Source organism: Leucoraja erinacea, chromosome 3 (genome assembly GCF_028641065.1).
Source record: "Leucoraja erinacea ecotype New England chromosome 3, Leri_hhj_1, whole genome shotgun sequence".
Taxonomy (NCBI): Eukaryota; Metazoa; Chordata; class Chondrichthyes; order Rajiformes; family Rajidae; genus Leucoraja; species Leucoraja erinaceus.
This window is the reverse complement of record NC_073379.1, coordinates 37,744,690-37,764,695: the sequence shown is the minus strand read 5'-3', so window position 1 is coordinate 37,764,695 and position 20,006 is coordinate 37,744,690. Positions and strand designations below refer to the sequence as shown.

Genomic DNA, 20,006 nt, shown 5'->3' with positions numbered 1-20,006 from the left:
CACATAATTAAGTAAAATAATACTAAGCCGGTGTAGGTAATGGTGATTTTGGAATCTAGTGCTCTTTAGGAAATGGAAAATTTCTATTCTAACCTCTGACTATATCTGGCTCCAGTTCATTGATAAAGCATTTGATACATGAGCTGCCTTTTAAATCATAACACATATGTACAGAATTAGGCCATTCTGCCCATTGAATCTGATCTGTCATTTGATCTTGGCATATATTTTTACCTCTCAACCCCATTCTCCTGCCATCTCCTGTAACCTGTGATGTACTTACTAATCAAGAACTTTTCAATCTCCACTTTAAAAATACTCAATGATTTGGGCTCCACCGTTGTCTGTCGCAATGAATTCCACAGTTTCGTCACCCTCTGGCTAAAGAAATTTCTCCTTGTCTCCATTCTAAACGTATGTCTTTTGGTTCTGAGGCTGTGTCCTCTAGTCCTAGACTCTCACACGACTGGAAACCTCCTTTCCACATCCACTCTCTCTAGGCCTTTCATTATTTGGTAGGTTTTAATGATTCAGCATGTTTCTACCCTCATCCTTCTAAACTCTAGCGAGTACAAGCCCCGAGTCATCAAATGCTCTTCATATATTAACCCAATCATTCTCGTAAACCTCCTCTGGACCTTGTCCAATTCTCCGCAGATTTTTCAAAATTGATTTTTCTCCTCTCAAAATAGCTGCTCACTCACTCCTCGACTATGGGTGGGAGATTGCAACCTTCACGTGGCCCGCCCTGTTTCAACAAATGCAATCAACCTGGTGTGCACAATCAAATAAGATCAAATAGAACAAGTTGTCCTACAACTTTAGGCTGTGCACGCCACACGCAAGAAGAAGAAGGTAGAAAGAAATCTTAATTCTGGTCCTTTTATCAGTTGGTGGCCTGATGTGTTGCCCCATTGAAGAATCCATAAAGATGTACCATATCATTGGACCACTGATGCCTTGATCTCATTCCTTCTATATGTTTCTCAACATTGGAGGCCATTGAGGCTCTCGACTCAATGCTGGCTGTAGGGCCATTCCTATCGGGCTTAATCTCTCACTTATTTTCCTGTAACCTATTCTCTCACATGGCCATCAACTCTTCAGTTTAATGATTAAATATAATATTTGTTCCATTCACAATGTATATGATTTTTAATTGCAAAATATTCAGTTGTTTAATGAATCCGTTTTTGAGTTTGACAGTTGTTTATTAAATATTTGAACTGGTAAGATCAAACTATACTAACACCACTTTTTAATTAGCTTTTGTCTGTTCGGCTCCAAGCTCCTTTCATCGTGTGGATACCACACAAAAATATTTAGTTATGCTGTTGATATATAGGTCTGTTCATCCACACACTTCAATTGCACATTTAGTTATTCCTCCTCAAGGTCATCTTAACTTGCTCTTTTTCAACTAACTAGTCCATGCTTTTCCATTATCTTTTACAATGATCCTCATTTTGATCAAATACTTTTTGAAAAATTGTTTTGCTTCTTATACCGATTTTTTTTCAGCGATAAACTTGAACTTTTACATTGGATTTCAGGACATCCCGAAGTGCATTGAGATCAGTGATTTGCATTTATAAAATGATGTAATAGAGATCCTGTGGCAGCAAGACTGGTATCTGGCATTATCCCTCAACAACATGTTGGCTGTAGGGGCCCTGGGTGTTTGGTTCTCGTTAGTTGACCAGCCACCCCATCATTGGGTGTATTTGTTTGTTTCTGGACGAGACAAAACCTTCCGGTCGCCAACAGCACTGCTGTGTTTTCCAAAATAGCCAGGCCTGAAGCTGTGGTGCAGAGCAACCTGTGGCATTAGTGTATGAGTAACCTTTGGCCAATTGCCACCACCATGGCTTAGCGAATTTGCAAATGGTAGATAAGTAAATGTAGGAAACAATGCAACCATTTTGCACACTACAATGGTCCAAACGTAGATTAAATTTATTCTTCAAGATACCATCTGAGAGGATGAGCATGCCTTTGGTTTGCCAGATCTTAAACATTTGCACTTCTAAGTTTGTAGTCCTGCAATGGAACTTTAACCTTGACTTGTGCGACTGAATTGAGAGAAGCCAATGTGTGTTCACCATTGAGAAGTAGCGGACATTTAAATTTAAGACATAGCCGTCCACCCCTATGCTGCTGGTCAGATCTGCGCCATTTAAATTTAAAGGGAACGGGGTGAGAGGTGGGAAGGAGAGGAAGTAAACAGCATTGGCTGTAGGCAAGGAGTCAATCTTAATGCTATTTTAAAAACTAGAATAGACGCTTAATTTACTTGGGATGATGGAATATGTTAAGAATACAGAGGAATGCCGGAATAGTACAGCTGTGTATTGGAATGTAATCGTTACAGACATGAATGATAATGTGCAAATGGCAGAACATGAATTATAATAATAATAATAATAATAATACATTTTATTTATGGGCACCTTTCAAGAGTCTCAAGGAAACCTTACAAAAATTTAGCAAGTAGAGGAAAAACATGTAAGGGGAATGAAATAAATAGTAGAGACAAGACTAGTACACAAATTAAAGACAGAATTCAAATTCAAAACACAAGAATAGAATAGAATAGAATAGAATAGAATTTATTTGCCACACAACCACAAAAAAATGTAACACAAACATCCACCACAGCATTCATCACTATGGTGGAAGGCACAAAATTTGGCCAGTCCTCCTCCATTTCCCCCCCCTTGGACAGGACCAAAGTCCAGAGTCAGTCCAGGATCAGCTCTTCCTCACTGGAGACCGCGGCTTTAAGTTGGTGTAGGCCGCAGGCCGGCGGTCGAGATTTAAAATCTCCACCGCAGCCAGAAGCACCGTAGACTGCAGGGCCGGCGGTCGAAGCTCCCCTCCAGGGGTGATGTTAAGTCCATGCCGGACCCGCGGTAGAAGTTGGCTGCGGGCCGGCAGTGGTGGCTTCTTCTTCCCCCCCCGGGTCCCCCACGAGGGATCCCGGGCTGTAGACGCCGCACCAGCTGGAACTCTGCAGACAGCGGCTTCAGGCTGCCGGCTGCCGCGGGCTTACGAAACGGAGCGCTCCCCTCCAGCGAGCCCCAGCGAGGGCTCACCCGCTCCATGCCGAGAGTCCACGCTGCACCCGCCGCTGAAGTCCCAGGCACGTCTCCGTAGAAAGACCTCGCCGATCCTTGATGTTAGGCCACGGGGGAGGCGACCTGGAAAAAGTCGCCTCTCCATGGAGGAGGCGACCAAAGCGGTTTCCCCCTTATCCCCCCCCACACAAAACACACAGAGGAACATCAAAAACTTACTTTAAAACATACTAAAAAAATAAAAAAAGTTGAAAAAAAACCAGCGCACTGCTGACATGGCTGCTGCCAGAGCAGCACCCCCTCCGAAGATCTGAGGCAATATGAGGCAATTCATGCACAGATGAAAAGGGAGGGGGACGTGGGGCTAAGGATAGGCAGAGGTGAAGAGATGGGTCTTGAGGCGGGACTGGAAGATGGTGAGGGACACGGAATTGCGGATCAGTTGGGGGAGGGTGTTCCAGAGCCTGGGAGCTGCCCTGGAGAAGGCTCTGTCCCCTAAACTGCTGAGGTTGGACTTGTGGATGGAGAGGAGACTGGCTGATGTGGATCTGAGGGACCGTGAGGGTTGGTAGGGGGAGAGGAGGTCAGTGAGATATGGGGGGGCCAGATGGTGGAGGGCTTTGTAGGTGAGGACCAGGATTTTGTAGGTGATCCGGTGGGAGATGGGAAGCCAGTGAAGTTGTTTGAGGACTGGAGTGATGTGATGCCAGGATTTGGTGTGGGTGATGAGTCGGGCGGCTGCGTTCTGGACCAGTTGGAGTCGGTTGATGTAGGTGGAGCTGATGCCAAGGAGAAGTGAGTTGCAATAGTCCAGTCAGGAGGAGATGAAGGCATGGATGAGTCTTTCAGCATTTAAGTTATTAATATTATTATTATTCCTACACATTAACTATTAATATTGATTCAATAGATGTAAATGGCACAGATTTTACTTCACAAAAAGAAGCTCACACTAAGTTGTGTACAGTCAGGAGTTTTAATTTAACACCCCTGAAACCACACTCACTTCCTTTAATGAGTCATGCTGCACAAGGACATTTTTTAACAATAAATAAAAGGAGCCAATCATTAGATCGTTAGATCACAGCTACGATAACTATTTTGCATCTGATCCAAAAACATTTGCATTCAGCATGGTTAATATTTTCTCAATCATTTTTTTAAACAGTATTTTTAATTATCCTGCAGAACATGCAGATTTGTCAAATGTGAAAGATATTTGGCTGCATTGCATCATAAAACTATGTTGCTGCTTTCATTTCTTCAGTATTTATTCCTGACCTCACCTGAATGGTCAACTCATTCATGTAAACCGCAAGAATTTTAATGGCGTTACTTAAGTTACATTTTGCAGCGGTGAAATGAAGGGCTAGTTCAACCTCTGGCAGTTTAAAGAGGAATTGGGCTCCAGAACCCTGTTGATTCACAAATGGTGCCTTGAGGACTGTACTGAACCACCAGAACATGCAGCTAAGTTCTCTCCATGCTATGAATGACGATGCCAATTATGTAGCCAGCCTCAGTATTGCACTAAACTATTACCCAAAAAGATACAGGGCTTAAATGTCAAAGATACAAGGCTCTAAGATTCACTGGCCCCACTTCTAGTAAGGTTGGATCTTTTCTGATGTTGGGTCTGAATCCACACTGAGTGATACTAAGTAAATGTGGATGATGGTTACAGTGAAGTTGTCTATATAATTAGGGGGCAGACACTCCCCTGGCAGTAAAAGGAACTGGGATCATTCTGGTCTGGTTTTGAGTTTGGATCATAGACGCAGCAGGATAGTGTGCTTGTGTTTCTTGCAATTTGATTTTCCAGATGTTAAAATGCATCAATAACTCACCGGGAGTCTCGGCATTGCACATCTTTACAGTCCTGATATCAGTCAAATGCTGTAACTTAATGTTTCAGGTTTTGCCAATTTGTCAAGTTCCAATGAAAAGTAATTCACCTGAAAGTTTAACCATACCTTCTTCAGGATGTGCCTAATCTGCTGAGATTGAACGCAATTCCTTCTGGTTAAGATTTTTTTTAAATATCATATTTTATCCATTATAACAAAACTATCTGGGTCAGGTTCCTAGCAAAATTAAGCTCTTTTGATGTAATGGCAAATTAACGTGACATGTGGAAGTCACAAAAGTGATAGGGATTCTTCGTGAAACGTGCAAGTAATTTACAAACAGTCCCTTTGATCATATTGCCCAAAGTGGAGATATGGGGCTGTACTGTTTAAGGCCTGAATGGAAGAATAACGATGGATAGTCCATGGAATGCTGGGGATGTAAACGACAACAAATCATTGGTGTCCCTCTGATTATAATGATTGTTAAGTGAAATCAGATTTAGAAATATGTTATAACTCTCTCATTCTAACTCGGCAGAATATTCTATTCATGCAAAGAAAAGAAACTAAGTAAAGAAGGAAATGATTTGAATGGAAATTTTCAGCGCTAAAAGGCTGAAAGAAATTTGCATTGCATTGTGATAGATATTTCAAAGTTTCTATAATGACACTCCTGGTAGTTACAAAGGCATAAGTATCTCCAAACAACCATGCAGAATTATAATTTCATAACTTATTTACTTACATTTACATTACATGCAAAACTTAAAGTTCAATATGATGACAGAAAAATGGAATGCGTCATGAAAAGGTTCAACATACCTTTCAAAGATAATCTAATATTTTAACTGGTAACCTATTAGAATACAGTATATTGGTTAAATCTCAACTTTAAATTGCATTAACATTAAGTTAAAATGAATCTTGAATAAAAATTGAAGTTCTCTCCAAAATTGCTTTAAAAGAATATGAGTCGTGTCTGCCCATCAATTCTTCCCGGGACCTTTTCGTATGTGAGTTTTCTTTTCTTCATTTCAGGTAAAATTCTGTATTTACGTTCTAATAATTGAAAGAAAAGTCTCTGAAATTATGCCAAAGGGTACCATCGTACAAATAGTTACACTGTACTTCAGCTACACTTTAAAATGCGTAAATACTTTGTTACAATAGTGAAGGATTTAACAAAAACAAGTCTGTCTGGTCAATAAACATTATACTATTAAATGAATCAGTATCAATTAGTTAGTGGAGCATCTCAAACATACCATAAAATATTTAATAATTTATCTACATTTCAAATATCCTAGTCATCCATCAGTATGCATAGTTAGAGCATAGCTCACTACAACACAGGGACAGGCACTTTAGCCCACAATGTGCCAGTCACAATGCCAATTTAAGATAATCTCCTCTGCCTGCACATGGCACATAGTTAATATCATTCCATTGCCTGACAATTCATGTGGCTGTCTGGTAAATGCCTGTTAAATGTTGCTATTGTATCTGCCACCACTTCCCTTGGCAGTGAGTTCCAGGAACCTACCATTCTCTGTGTAAAATCTTGCCTTGCATATCTTCTTTAAACTTTCTCCCTCTTCCCTCAAACTATTCAGAGAGCACTCTAGTATTTGACACTTCCATGCTGCAAAAATGACTTGACTATCTATGCCTCTGACTATCAGGTCAGCCCTCAGACTCCAGCATTCCAGAGAAAACAATCCAAGCTTCAAATGTCCTAATTAGCTCTATCACAAACAGCAGAGGGCCCAGCATGATTCCTGTGGAACACCACTGGTCACAGACCTCTATTTAGAATAACACCCCTCCACCACTACTCCCTGTCTTCTATAGCCAAGACAATTTTGAATCCAATCTACCAATCACCATGCTTCACATGGGCCTAAAACATCTGAATCGGTTTAACTGGAGAGACCTTGTTAAATGCTTTACAAAAATCCAACATCCACTGCCCTACCTGTATCAATCATCTTTCTCAAAATCCTCATGTTATAGAACATGACCTCCCCAACACCAAATCCATGCTAACCCCTAATAAGTCTACACTTTTACAGATGTGAGTAAATCCTATCCCATACCATCTTCTCCAATAATTTGCTGTAACTGATTTAAGGCTGACCAGCTAATAATTTCCTGGTTTGTCCCTTTTATCCTTTTCAAACAAAGGAACAACATTCACTGTTTTCCTATCCTGTCGGAACTCACCCGTGGGTAAAGAGCATACAAAGATGTCTGTTAAACCACAAGCAATCTTCTCTCTTGTCTTTCTCAATAACCTGGGAAAGATTCCCCAGGCCTAGGCACTTATCCACCTTCAAAAGACCCCACAACTCCACATTCTTGATATCAATATGCTCTAGAATATCAGCATACCCCCTCCTGATCTCACTATCATTCATGTCCTTCTCCATGGTGAATGCCAATTACCAATGCAACTTACTCTTTGAATATTTTGCCCAGTTCCTCTGTCTACAGGCATAAATTCCCTCCTTTGTTCTTTAATGGTGCTACCCTCTCCTTAACTAGCTTTATTTTTAAGTGCCTTGGGATCCCTCTGGCCAAACAGCTGGGTTTGCTTTTACATTACATTAACAAGCTAACGTTGTACTCTGTCATACCTCTTGTGACAGACTATTTTATATTTTGTTGCTTCAACGTTTTTCTCAATGTACTGTTAAAAATATTATGTGATGAAGGGCAAATATTTTGCATTAGATGCATCATCTAACAATCTATAAGCATTTAATAATTGGTATTTAAATATGTATAGCATAAGACTTTATTTAAGAAAGGCAATATTTTGCAGAGGTACTTTGAACTAACCAATATTTAGGGAACAAAACCCTTTTTTTCCTTTTGTAGCTAATACTTTTCATCTCCTGTGACGTTGGCATATGAAAAAATACTTTTGCTGTTATATCATAATGCCTAAGTCTCCATTTAATGTGCTCCTGAATGCCTTAATACTTAAAGCTAACTTCTCAAACTGGATATTTTTACTTCAAGCCTTTCACCAGATACACTCTGGGCAGAATTTCTGAAGATATAAAGTGCATTTTAAGTGTGATTTAAGCAAAATTTGCTAGAGGTTCTATAAGATGAATAGATATAAATCATATCTTTATAGATTTTTAAGATATTTTATATTTTGAATGAAACTGTTTTTATTGCTGCTTAATAACGAGAATCGGTGAGTTGTGATGTTTTCATCTGTCAGAGAATGATGTAGAACACATTGGCCTTATAACAGTGAAACTCACTGAATGTATGGCGAGTGGTACATAATGGAAATTCTAACCTACAGTGTAGATTCTCTTTTACGTATCGTTAGCTTTTAGATAATGTGTGAATGGTGCACTGACTGGTTGGCATTTTTAATTTTGTTGTACATGTTTACATGTTATAATGACAATAAAGAACCTATCCTAGAATGTTGCAAACTTAGGATTTGAATAATAATACTACCGTGTGCCCTAACCACAGACTCTGAGCAACACCCTCCACTATAGTAGTGAGCTTCTGAATTGTTTCATGGCAGCTTTGTGGTTTCTTCAATGCAAAATATAAAATTTAAATACGTATTTACATATTACACTTACATGTCACTGTTCAAAGCCTGAGGTTTTGACTAACATCATATGAAAAACGAACTCACAGGAGATTCACTGCTGTGGATCTGAGTTTGAAACCTAGTTATTGAGTAAAAGTTATGGGACATTTTTATGGTAGGGGACCATGGACACTTCTCAGATTCCAGGATCGTGCTATGTTGTTTTCCTGGTGTCAGGATAAAGGACACCGCTGATCGGATGCAAAAACCACTGGGGCACAAGGGTAAACAGCCAGAAGTCTGGTCTATATCTGTATCAATAACAGGTGACAAAATAAATGATGTCCTGCACACATTTTTTAAGGAGTTGGGCAGAGATTAAAAAGCAGGTCCTCAATGATGGTAATCTCCTGATTATCCCCCATTCCATTGCTGTTTGATTTCTATATACATACCTAATTTATAATGGGATAGGCCATTTAGCACTAAGATGAGGATAAATTATTTCTGCCCAAGCATGATAACTCTTTGGAATTCTCTATCTCTGAGGGGGAGAAGGATCAAACATGGAGTTCACACAAAGAAAGATTTCCAGATATTAATGGGAACAGGATAAGGAGATGGTGCAGAAAAATAGCGTGAATTAGAACATCTTGATGAATGCTGTTTGGGGGGTGGGAGGGAGCAATGTGCTCCTAATTCTTATGTTTTTATATTACATTATGTTAATTCTCTCTCCCACTTTTACCATCATTTGGTTGTTGTGTTCCCCTCTACAAATGCATTGCAGTTACTCACCCAGACTAATCCAACAGTAGCATTGTAGTAAGGCTAATGAACTAGTAGCAAAATTGTTCAATTCATTAAACACATTAGGAATTAACAGTGACCATGAAAGTACCAGATTGTTTAGTTCTGAAATACAACAGGGAAACAGGCTCTTTGGCTCAGCAAGTTCACTCCCACCATCAATCCCTAGTTCACACTGGTTGTATGTTATCCTACGTTCTATTTTCTCTACACCTTTGTGGCAATTTTACATGTCAATTAACCTATAAACTAGTACATCTTTGGGATATGAGAGGAAACTGGAGCACGAAGAAACCCATATAGTCACATGGAGACACCACACAAACAGTACCCGAGGTCAGGATCAAATCCAGGTCTCTGGCGCTGTGAGGCAGCTTTATCATACGGGCAACTACATGAAAACTATTTGATTCAATAGTGATATTCAGAGAATGTAAGATGTCTCTTTTGCCAAAGTTAATCTATATATGATTCCAGACCCACAAATGTGATTGACTCTGTTCCGTCTCCTCAGTTCAGAGACATGTAGCATCAGAAAATAAATACCAGACTGCCAGTTATACCATAAACTAATAAATACATGTTTAAAAACATCCCTAGCAACACACTGCCTTCTACCACAGAGTTCAAGGGTAGCAGCTGATCACCACCTGACCGCATACCATCCCAACTTAAAAATTCCTTCATTATCACTGGATTTAAATCTTGTAAATTCCTACCCAACCGTTGTATGTAAGTACTTTCAGCAGAAATACTGCTGTGGTTCAAAAAGATGGTTCAGCACCATTTTTTTCAAGGGAAATTAGGAATGAACAATAAATAATGGTTTTCCCAAGTTCATCCTGAAAACATAAATAGAAAAAAAATCTTTTGAATGGAACCTAATGAAGTCCAATGAAAGATCACATGGAAATTACCCATTAACCTTCCGTCTACTTAAACACTGATTTCCTAAAAACATTCAATTAAAGCCACTCTGATCTGTCATCAGCTTTTTCCTTTGCTGTAACCACACTCTTAAACTATTCATACAATGTTTATCATTGTCCAACAAAGGAATCATACATCAGCAATTTTGAAAAATTACCGGAGAATGTTGGGTAACCACGTTTATGTCAAATTAGAGAGAGCACATTATTATACAAGAAAAAAAGAATTATAAAACAAGACACAAAATGCTGGAGTAACTCAGCGGTTCAGGCAGCACCTCTGGAGAAAATGGATAGGTGATATTTTGGGTCGGGACACTTGATCAAGTCAAGGCAACTTGTCAAGACCTTGTAGCCAAGATAGTTATCTCCCAGCCTGCCTCATGCAAACATTCTATCCCCTACTCTCAATTCCTCAGTCTCTGCCTCATCTGCTCCAAAGATGGGGCTTTCCTTATGAGGACATCCAAGATGAGTGATCGTGGCCATCATAGATGGATCCCTCGCCTGCATCTCTTCAGTGTCCCAGAGTTCAGCTCTTGGTTCCTCTCCCTCCAGAACCAACAAGGACAGAGTTCCCCTAGTCCTCACCTTTTGCAGAACCAGCCTCATCTCCATCACATCATCTTCCGACATTTCTGTCGCTTCCAACATGATCCCACCACTGATCTCATCTTCCCGTCTCCACCCTTTTATGCCTTCAAGAGATTCCACTCCATCCACAACTCCTTGGTTCACTTACCTCTTCCCACCCAAACCACCCCCTCCCTGGGAACTTTCCCCTGCAATCGCAAAAGATGTAACATCTGTCCTTATACCTCCTCCCCCAACTCCATCCAGGGACCCCAGCAGTCCCAGATGAGACAGCGGATCATATGCACCTCCTCTAACTTCATTTGTCAACAAAATAGAGAGAGTACAGAGGAGATTTACTAGAATGTTGCCTGGGTTTCAACAACTAAGTTACAGAGATAGGTTGAATAAGTTAGGTCTTTATTCTCTGGAGCGCAGAAGGTTAAGGGGGGACCTGATAGTGGTCATTAAAATGATGAGAGGGATAGACAGAGTTGATGTGGACAAGCTTTTCCCTTTGAGAATTGGGAAGATTCAAACAATAGGACATGACTTCAGAATTAAGGGACAGAAGTTTAGGGGTAATATGAGGGGGAACTTCTTTACGCAGAGAGTGGTAGCGGTGTGGAATGAGCTCCCAGTGGAAGTGGTGGAGGCAGGTTCATTGGTATCATTTAAAAATAAATTGGATAGGCATATGGATGAGAAGGGAATGGAGGGTTATGGTATGAGTGCAGGCAGGTGGGACTAAGGGGAAAAAAATTTGTTCGGCACGGACTTGTAGGGCCGAGATGGCCTGTTTCCGTGCTGTAATTGTTATATGGTTATATGGTTATTTACTGAATCTGGTGTTCGCCATGTGGGCTCCAGTACATTGGTGATACAAAATGTATACTCAGCAACCGTTTCTCTGAACACTGACACTCAGTCCACCAAGACCCACTGGATCTCCCGGGTGCCAACCACTTTTACTCCTCTTGTCATTCCCATATGACCATTCTATCCTGGGGCTCCTACATTTCCAGAGTGAGGCTACACACAAATTGGAGGAACAGCACTTCATGTTTTGTTTAGGTACCTTACAATCCAATGGTATGAATATTGAGTTCTCAATTTTAGGTAACTTCTACAAATACTTCCATCACCCCTTCCCTCCCTCTTCCCCTCGTCCCTCCACTAAAAGTCTGTCAACCAGCTTCAGTTTGCAACTATGTGTCCCTCCTGGGCTCACATCTGACACTATCCAACAATCGGCTTATCAAGAAGCCAGCTTGCCCAAGGTCATCTGTAACCAGCTCTAATTTGTCCTGTTTTCTTTTGTTTCCAGTTTTTTTCCCCACATTCTCCCTATTACCATCAGGCTGAAGAGGTGTCCCGACCCGAAACATCACCTATTTGATTTCTGCAGAGATGCTGCCTGACCTTCTGAGTGACTCCAGTATTTTGTGTCTATCTTTGGTATAAGCCAGCATCTGCAGTTCCATTGTATTAGAATTATAAAACTATTGAGAGGGTTAAATAAGAAGGAGTTGTTTCCTGGGGAGCAATTAATAACTGGGGCAAAGATTTAAACTAATTGCCAGACAGATTAAATGGGCAGAATATATATTTTTTCAATCCTTCCTCAAACCCTCTTTGTATTTATAACTAGTTGGATGCTTCCTCAAATACAATAAATCCAATTCTATTATTTATAGTATGTAATAGAGTATTATTCTGCTGTCAAACTCGAGGCTTGAATGTTCCTTTAATGGTTTTGGCCAAAACTGATCAACTTTCCAAACATTTATTAATTTTAAGAAAACTTATTTACAATTTATTATTTGATCATATGACTTTATAACATGTGAAATTATTGTAATGATCTGACCTGGGCCAAAAGCAGCCATCATAATTTTTTTTTATTAGGATAATTTATACCAATCTTTTACTGTGAACAAGCATTCCTCTATTATCCGTGGAACTAAAATATTTTCCTTTTTAAATGTTACTCAGGATGTGTTAAGTTTAAGGCTCACACATTCATCCCTGCCCACAATTACTAAACAGCTTTAAGTGAATTGTCAAAAGCTGCCTTTGTTTCAAAATGCAGGACAATACATGGCCTTTGATAGTATTATGCATCTGCTGAGGGCTAATTCTTTGATTTCCCTTTAATAAACCAGGGCAATTGGAAATTTGGAATAATGATAGATGAAAATTTGAAACACAGGGCTCATTTTAACATGGAATTTATCGCATTCTGGATCTATGATGTCAGGAGGACATATTTGAACTGGATCTTGCAATGCTGTTTGCTATACTTCTAGAACATACTTAAATTTTAGTTAATGATATTTTTAAAAAAAGAAAGAAGAATGAACAGTCAAATAGCAATATTTTTAAAAGACGGTCTTTTTGTTTTTGAAGAGTACACCAAAGTTACCGTCTACCATTAAAGCAAACAAATTGTTACCTGGTGAGCTTGTTGAGTGTCTATAAAATGCTTCAGTATCTGAAAAGGATTCCTCAATACTTTTTGAAGGAGACCTTGTCCATTCATTCATGTCTGTAGCTGTGTGCTGTCTTTTCCGTTCTTTTCTTCCAATAGATCCTTGATTGAAGGCCTGCTGATCCACGGGGTCATTGCAGAAGTCAGTTTTACGGTTAAAATAAATACCATTATAAATGTGAGGGTTGTCAACCTGTGTACGCTCATTGCTAAGCAAGTTGTAATCAGTAAATTTAGGTCTAACAACTCTCTCTTCAGCTCTGTTCTGGCGACAAAAAGATTCATCAAATCTGTAAGATGAGTTATCCAATTGTTTTCCAGGTAATAATTGGAAAACTTGATTAGAGTTCATTGGATGATATGTCTCGATCAATTTATTCTGCACTGTTACAAGGTTATTAGACTCCCCACTCAACCCATGGTGAAGAAAACCCATAGTTTGCTCAGGAAATAAGCCGTACTGTGAATTACTGCATGCTTTTTCATCGGTTCCATATTTTCGTCTTTTCTCAAACATGTTTTCTGTTGTCTGTGTGTGGCCACCCGTGTTAAACTGATCCACTGGAGACACTTCAGTCTTTTCAATGTAAGTGTCAATATCCCTAAGATCGGAGCTGTTCTTTGATACTGAGTAATTCGGTGGATCAAATAGTTTATTGTTCAGTGCACCAGACAGGTGAGAACTTGCAAATGGAAAACTGTTCCCTGAGACTGTGCTGTCCAAATATTTTATTTCGTTATTATAACCCAAAAACTTTCAAAACTATGATGTGGACCATCTTCGTCATTCATTAGGTTCACTGCCATTCCCCTCCTTACTGACTGCTTGCAATTATTCAACTGGTAGCAAGGTGAGAGGGCAGCTGTCCTTACTTTGAAATCTGGCTTGAAGTTCTGAGGTTGCATATCCAAGGAAATGCTATCAGATTCCCACCGATTCCTTGCCCCATGAATATTAGTCATTTTCAGACCTGATTCATTAGGTCTGTCTTTGGTAGAGTGGATATTCCTCACCATTTCATTGTCCGAGTAGATATGATGTCCAGCTATTTCAGATGTGGAAGAGGGAAAGCTTAACATATTTTGTTCAGAAGGCAATTCTTGTAATTTTCTTGAGTCCTGGGATGAACTAAGCTGGTGTAATGCGGTAATCTCACTGAAAAGCTAGAACATCAATTGTCATTACAAATATACTCAACAAACACTTAAGAGAATTAAAATAGAAAATAAAACTACAGGGAGCATCTCAATTACAACTTGTCGCTTGTGATCTCTCACCTAATATCCAACATTACCATTCTTGATTTTTTTCAAATTTAAAATTAGTCATTATATTTTCAAATACATAATAATTATAAAATCAAAAAAGTAAAAGGTCACTAGCAGAAAGGCAATAGCACATGTGGTTTACATAATCCTGGCTCTTTCTTTACATTACAGTGTTGGTGGAGCAGAGGCGTCAGGAATGGACCCGGTGGTGGCAGTCATCTTTAGAGGTCGGTGTGGTGATCGAGAAGGGGGTCAGTGCGGCGGCTGTTGAGGGGGTCGGCGGTTGAGGATGCACCACGTGGAGTAACATGGAAATGCTCCCCCATCCCATTGGCGGTAAGCCATTAACTTGGATCATTTCTAATTGGTATCAAGATGACACAAGCCTTCATCCAGTTTGTTTAGGAAACAAGATTAAATGAATAACACAATCATGTAATAATATCCTGATACCATGTGCGCCTTTATCTGTATGATGTATTGCAATATATCTTTCAATGTATCTGAAGCCCTTAGCTTTAGTAAGTTTCTCAAAACTAAATAAATACCCAACCTTCAGTACTTTTCCTGGCACCTCAGGAAGGACTTCCTGCAATTCATTTAAAGATGCTGACAACAGCCTCGACATGGATGGAATTCTTCTCAACATTAATTGTGCCACAAGTGAGTTTAAACTAGGGAAATTAAGTAGCTGCTTCTCATCCTATAATAAAAGAAATGTATTTTGGAAAGCAAACATATCTGGAACAGTTACATGATAAACATTTCTTTAAAAATCACAAAACACCATTTATAAGATTCATCTAATGATTCATGTACCTGTACCATAACATGTAGAATCAAACTAACCGCTAAATCTAGCAACATATTTATTTTATTAAACATAATTAATTGATTTCAGTTCATGATAGATCTACATCTCCGAATACAGATTTGAAAAATTCTCTTTTAAGGGGCCTTCTCTTCTATTTCTACTTTCCACTTTCTCTCTTCCTTTTTTTTTTTATATACACACTTCACGTTTTTCTACTCTCTACCATCTATTTTTCCACTTTTTCCTCTTTCTATTGTTTTCTTTTTCTTGTCTTGCTTACTTCCTTCTCATAACTTAAAACTAGAGGTTGTACATAGAATGGATTACGGTATTACATAGTTGGCACCTAAAATTAGGTTCCACTGTACTGTTTTGTGCTGTATTAACTTCTAATAAAATAAACAAAAAAAAAAAAACATAATTAATATAGAAATGTCACTACTATCATGCAAGAGATAACACTCCCTGTTAAAAGTTATTTCCAACCTTTACTCATTGGGATATCATGCATCAAATTTGCCCTAATAAATGTTTATATTCTTTCACTGGGATATTATGGGCAAGATTGTATTTTACTATTCACTATCAACTACCATTAAGTAATTTAGTTAAGGCTACCAGTTGCTGCCTTACTTTATAAGGTGGGCAATGTTTTCCATAAAGAGTGAATCAGATGAGCTTTTACAACAATCCAATTGCTTGGGTCACCATTAGCTTTATTAGTTGAAGTTAAATCTCCCAGCAGCCAAAGTGGAGTTTAAACTCCTGTCTCCGGATTAATGGTCCAGGATACTAATGCTGTGTGCAAGAAGTTCCATCCGTATGAGGATAACTTCTCACCAGCTTATGAACAGTTGGTATATATGGTTGAGTGTATGGAGATGGCGAGTTGGTTTGCCGGCTGCTGCACGTGCTGCAGGTGACTATTCTTGACACTAGGTGGCATTTTGCCACATTGAACCCAAGAAGAAGACATTCATGTTGATGTGCATTTTGTGAATCCTATTAAGAGATATTCTAACTTGGTCAGCAGAAGGGTCCTCTTTAAAACTATCAATAGCATTTAAAACCTTGTTTGCACTAAAATGTTTCAAAAGAATATCATTATTAGCTTGAGATGGACTTGGGCTAAATTTGTTAATATCAGCTTTATATTATTAAGAATGGTAAAATGAGATTTAAAATATTTCTCAAGACTATCTACTCCTATTGGACAACCCACCACTGCAGGCAGCATCAACTGTGGGGGGAATTCGGTTGGCAGCCGCATTTCCAACTGGGGAACTGTTCAGGTTATGAACAAATCTCAGGAACAGAACCCTGTCGGAATCTGAATGGGACCTATATTCCACATGACTGGAATTTAAATTAGAAAAAGATATAGAGGACAAGGACATATGATGAGAGTAGTGTGGTAATATGCAATTTTAAATGGTATTGATAAAGCCCACGTCATAGATCAGTCAGCAAATTTGAAGTCCATGGGATGAAAAGAAGAGTTTCTACATGGCCACAAAATAGAAAAATCATATAAAAAGAGATGGGCAGTACATATTTTTATCCTAATGCAGGATTGATAAAAGCAAGTCAATCTGGGAACTGGACAATTATATTGTTATTGCCATGAACAAGATGCTGTGAATTCAAGGCTGTCATAAACAGCCATGCTTTCAGACAAATATGTTGAAGCAGACAGTTTATGCCTCTCCAAATATGTTTGAAAAGAGTGCACATATTCTACTGTTTTTCCCTTAACACTTTACACAAATAGTCAAAAGTTAGCTTGACTTTTGATGTCCAATTTTGATTTGTTTCATATCTTTCAATTAAATACAATCTTACTGATTTCCCTTTAGATGTCCAGACATCACTGAAGAGGAAATAATCCCACTTGTTAATAATAATATTTAACACAGGCATAATTTAAAGGCTGCTGTTTTATTTTGAGAGCTCTAAGCTTCTTTCCATTGGAGAAGTGGGCATGCATTCTCCACTGTGTACCGAGGGTGGAGATTCCAGTGGATCTTCCATGTAAATCTGGAATGGATATGAATTGACCTTAGACAGCTACATTACACTACCAGAAAATATACATAAATTATAGCGTGAAGCATATACCTCAGTTGGACCAGTGGAAAGCCATGATCTGTCAAGCCAGGTGAATGGATCTCGGTTGCTTGAAATCAAAGTGAAGTCTGCTATATGGCGAACCACCTGGGTTGTTTCTGTGATTCCTGGTGCAATGACCACCTAAAAGGGAGGCAAGAACAAAATTGTTAAAATTATAACCAACTTCGTAAACTGTACTTCACTGTTCTGAACTGAACAGGCAATAACATTGATCATGCTCGTAGAGTCCTGAAGTTCACAGTTGTGTGACTGGGGCAGTTGTAGATATTGAGAGAAACTATATATTTGAAGATTCTCACCTTTACCTACTAAAGGTACATCTGTCCATCACTTCATTGATAGAAGTGATGATCGTAGTCTTAAAGGTTATTGTTATAAGGAGACCATCCATTATATTATCCAACATTATCTTCAATGTTAATGGGATACATTCAGCAGTTAGGGCATGAAAATATAGGCATCCACGATTTGCAGTTCCATGAGGCACCAGTAGCAGTGGAACTGCATTCCATTGCAATCTGTATCCTCCAAGACAGGAGAATAGCTAATGTTGCCCTCTTATTTAAAAATGGCAAACTGGATACAAAATTGGAATGATGATTGAAGGCAGAGAGTAAATGGCCATTTTTCTGACTGAAAATCTGTCACAAGCAGTATACTGCAGAGATCAGTGCTGGGACCATTGCTGTTTATATTATGTACAATTTATTTGGATGAGAGTGTATGTGAACTGGTTAGTAAGCTTGCAGAAAGTATGAAATTGATGAAGTTGTAGATAGTGAATAAGGTTGTCTTTGGATATAGTGGGACATAGATCAGTTAGAAAGTTGGGCAAAATGATGGCTGTTGGAATTTAATCTAGACAAGTGGGACTAGTGTATATGGGCATTTTTGTCAGTATGGGCAAGTTGGGCCTAAGGGCCTGTTGCTGTGCTCTATGACTCCATGTGTAAGGTAATGTACTTTGGGAAGTCAAATTCTGGTAGACTTAAGCTATGTGGCAGAGACATTTGGGGCATTAATGTACAGAAAGACTTTGGAGTGCAAGTCCACAGCTCCTTGATACAGTTGGATAGGCTATTGCAGATGGCACTTGGTATGCTTGAATTCTTAGGCCTAGACATTGAGTATAAGAGTTGCAGCTGTACATAACATTGATTTAACACGGTGTACTATGTACAGTTCTAGTTGCCACTTTACAGGATGTGATAGTGAGAGAGAGAGAAAGTGAGAGGGTGAAGAAGAGTCACTAGGATTTGCTTGGATGAAGAGATGTAGTTGCAAGCAGGGATTAGATAGATTAGTTCAGTTTAGTTTATTGTCACATGTACTGAGGTATAGTGAAACATTTTTGTTGCGTGCTAACTAGTCAGCAGAAAGACAAAACATGATTACAATTGAACCATTTACAGTGTATTGATACATGATAAGGGAATAATGTTTAGTGTAAGGTAAAGCCAGCAAAGTCTGAACAAGGATAGTCCGAGGGTCACCAATGAGGTAGATAGCTCTCTGGTTGTGGTAGGATGATTCAGTTGCCTGATACAAGCTGGGAACAATCAACCCCTGAATCTGGAGGTGTGCGTTTTCACACCTTTTGCCTGATGGGTGAGGGGTGAAGAGGGAGTGGCTAGGGTGCAACTCATCCTTGATAATGCTGCTGGCCTTGCCGAGGCAGCTTGAGGTATAAATTGAATCAATAGAAGGGAGGTTGGTTTGTGTGATGGTCTGGGTTGCATCCACAATTCTCAGCAATTTCTTGCGGTTTTGGATGGAGCTGGTCCCAAACCAAGCTGTGATGCATCCTGATAAAATGCTTTCTATGGTGCATCTGTAGAAGTTGGTGAGAGCTGTAGGGGACATATCGCACTTCCTAAGCCGCCTAAGGAAGTAGAGGTGTTGGTGTGCTTGGGTTCACACTCACTGGAGTGGAGGAGGCAGCGGGGAGACATCAGAGGTTTACAAAACGATGAGGGGGAGAAATAGGATAGAAAGTCAGAATGGTATGCTTGCCTTCATCGGTCAGGGCATTGAGTATAAGAATCAAGAAGTCACAACACAGCTTATAAGGACTTTGGTTAAGCTGTATTTGGAGTATTCTGTACGTAGACATAGAAACATATGGTGTCTGGTTGCCCTATTACAAGAAGGATGTGGAGGCTTTGAAGAGGGCCCAGAAGAGGTTTACCAGAATGCTGTCTTGATTAGAAGGTTTTAGCAATGAGAGGTTGGACAAACTTGCACTGTTTTCTCTGGAATATTGAAGGGGAAACCTGATAGGTGTATACAATGATGAGAGGCATAGATAGGGTAAACAGTCAGAACCTTTTGCCCCCGGGGTAGAAATATCAAGGACCAGAGGGCATAGCGTTAAGGTAAGAGGGGCAAAGTTTAAGGGAGATGTGCAGGACATGTTTTTTTTTTACAGAGTGTGGTGGTGCCTAGAACACCTTGCAGAGGTGGTGATGGACGCAGACATAATAGTGGCATTTAAG

General features: G+C 39.5%; 1 protein-coding gene across 1 annotated transcript in view; it reads right to left on the bottom strand.

The window, feature by feature from the left end:
* Positions 1 to 3,561: 3,561 nt before the first annotated feature.
* LOC129695470 (protein shortage in chiasmata 1 ortholog) overlaps positions 3,562 to 20,006 on the bottom strand; it is a 47,628-nt gene continuing 31,183 nt past the window's right edge. Inside the window, exons 8-11 of the mRNA XM_055632445.1 lie at positions 17,500 to 17,631; positions 15,121 to 15,270; positions 13,263 to 14,462; positions 3,562 to 5,986 (exon numbers count right to left, since the gene is read on the bottom strand). Of these exons, the coding sequence (XP_055488420.1) occupies positions 14,028 to 14,462; positions 15,121 to 15,270; positions 17,500 to 17,631 (717 nt within the window). The 3' untranslated portion in view covers positions 3,562 to 5,986; positions 13,263 to 14,027. The remainder of the gene's footprint in view (positions 5,987 to 13,262; positions 14,463 to 15,120; positions 15,271 to 17,499; positions 17,632 to 20,006) is intronic.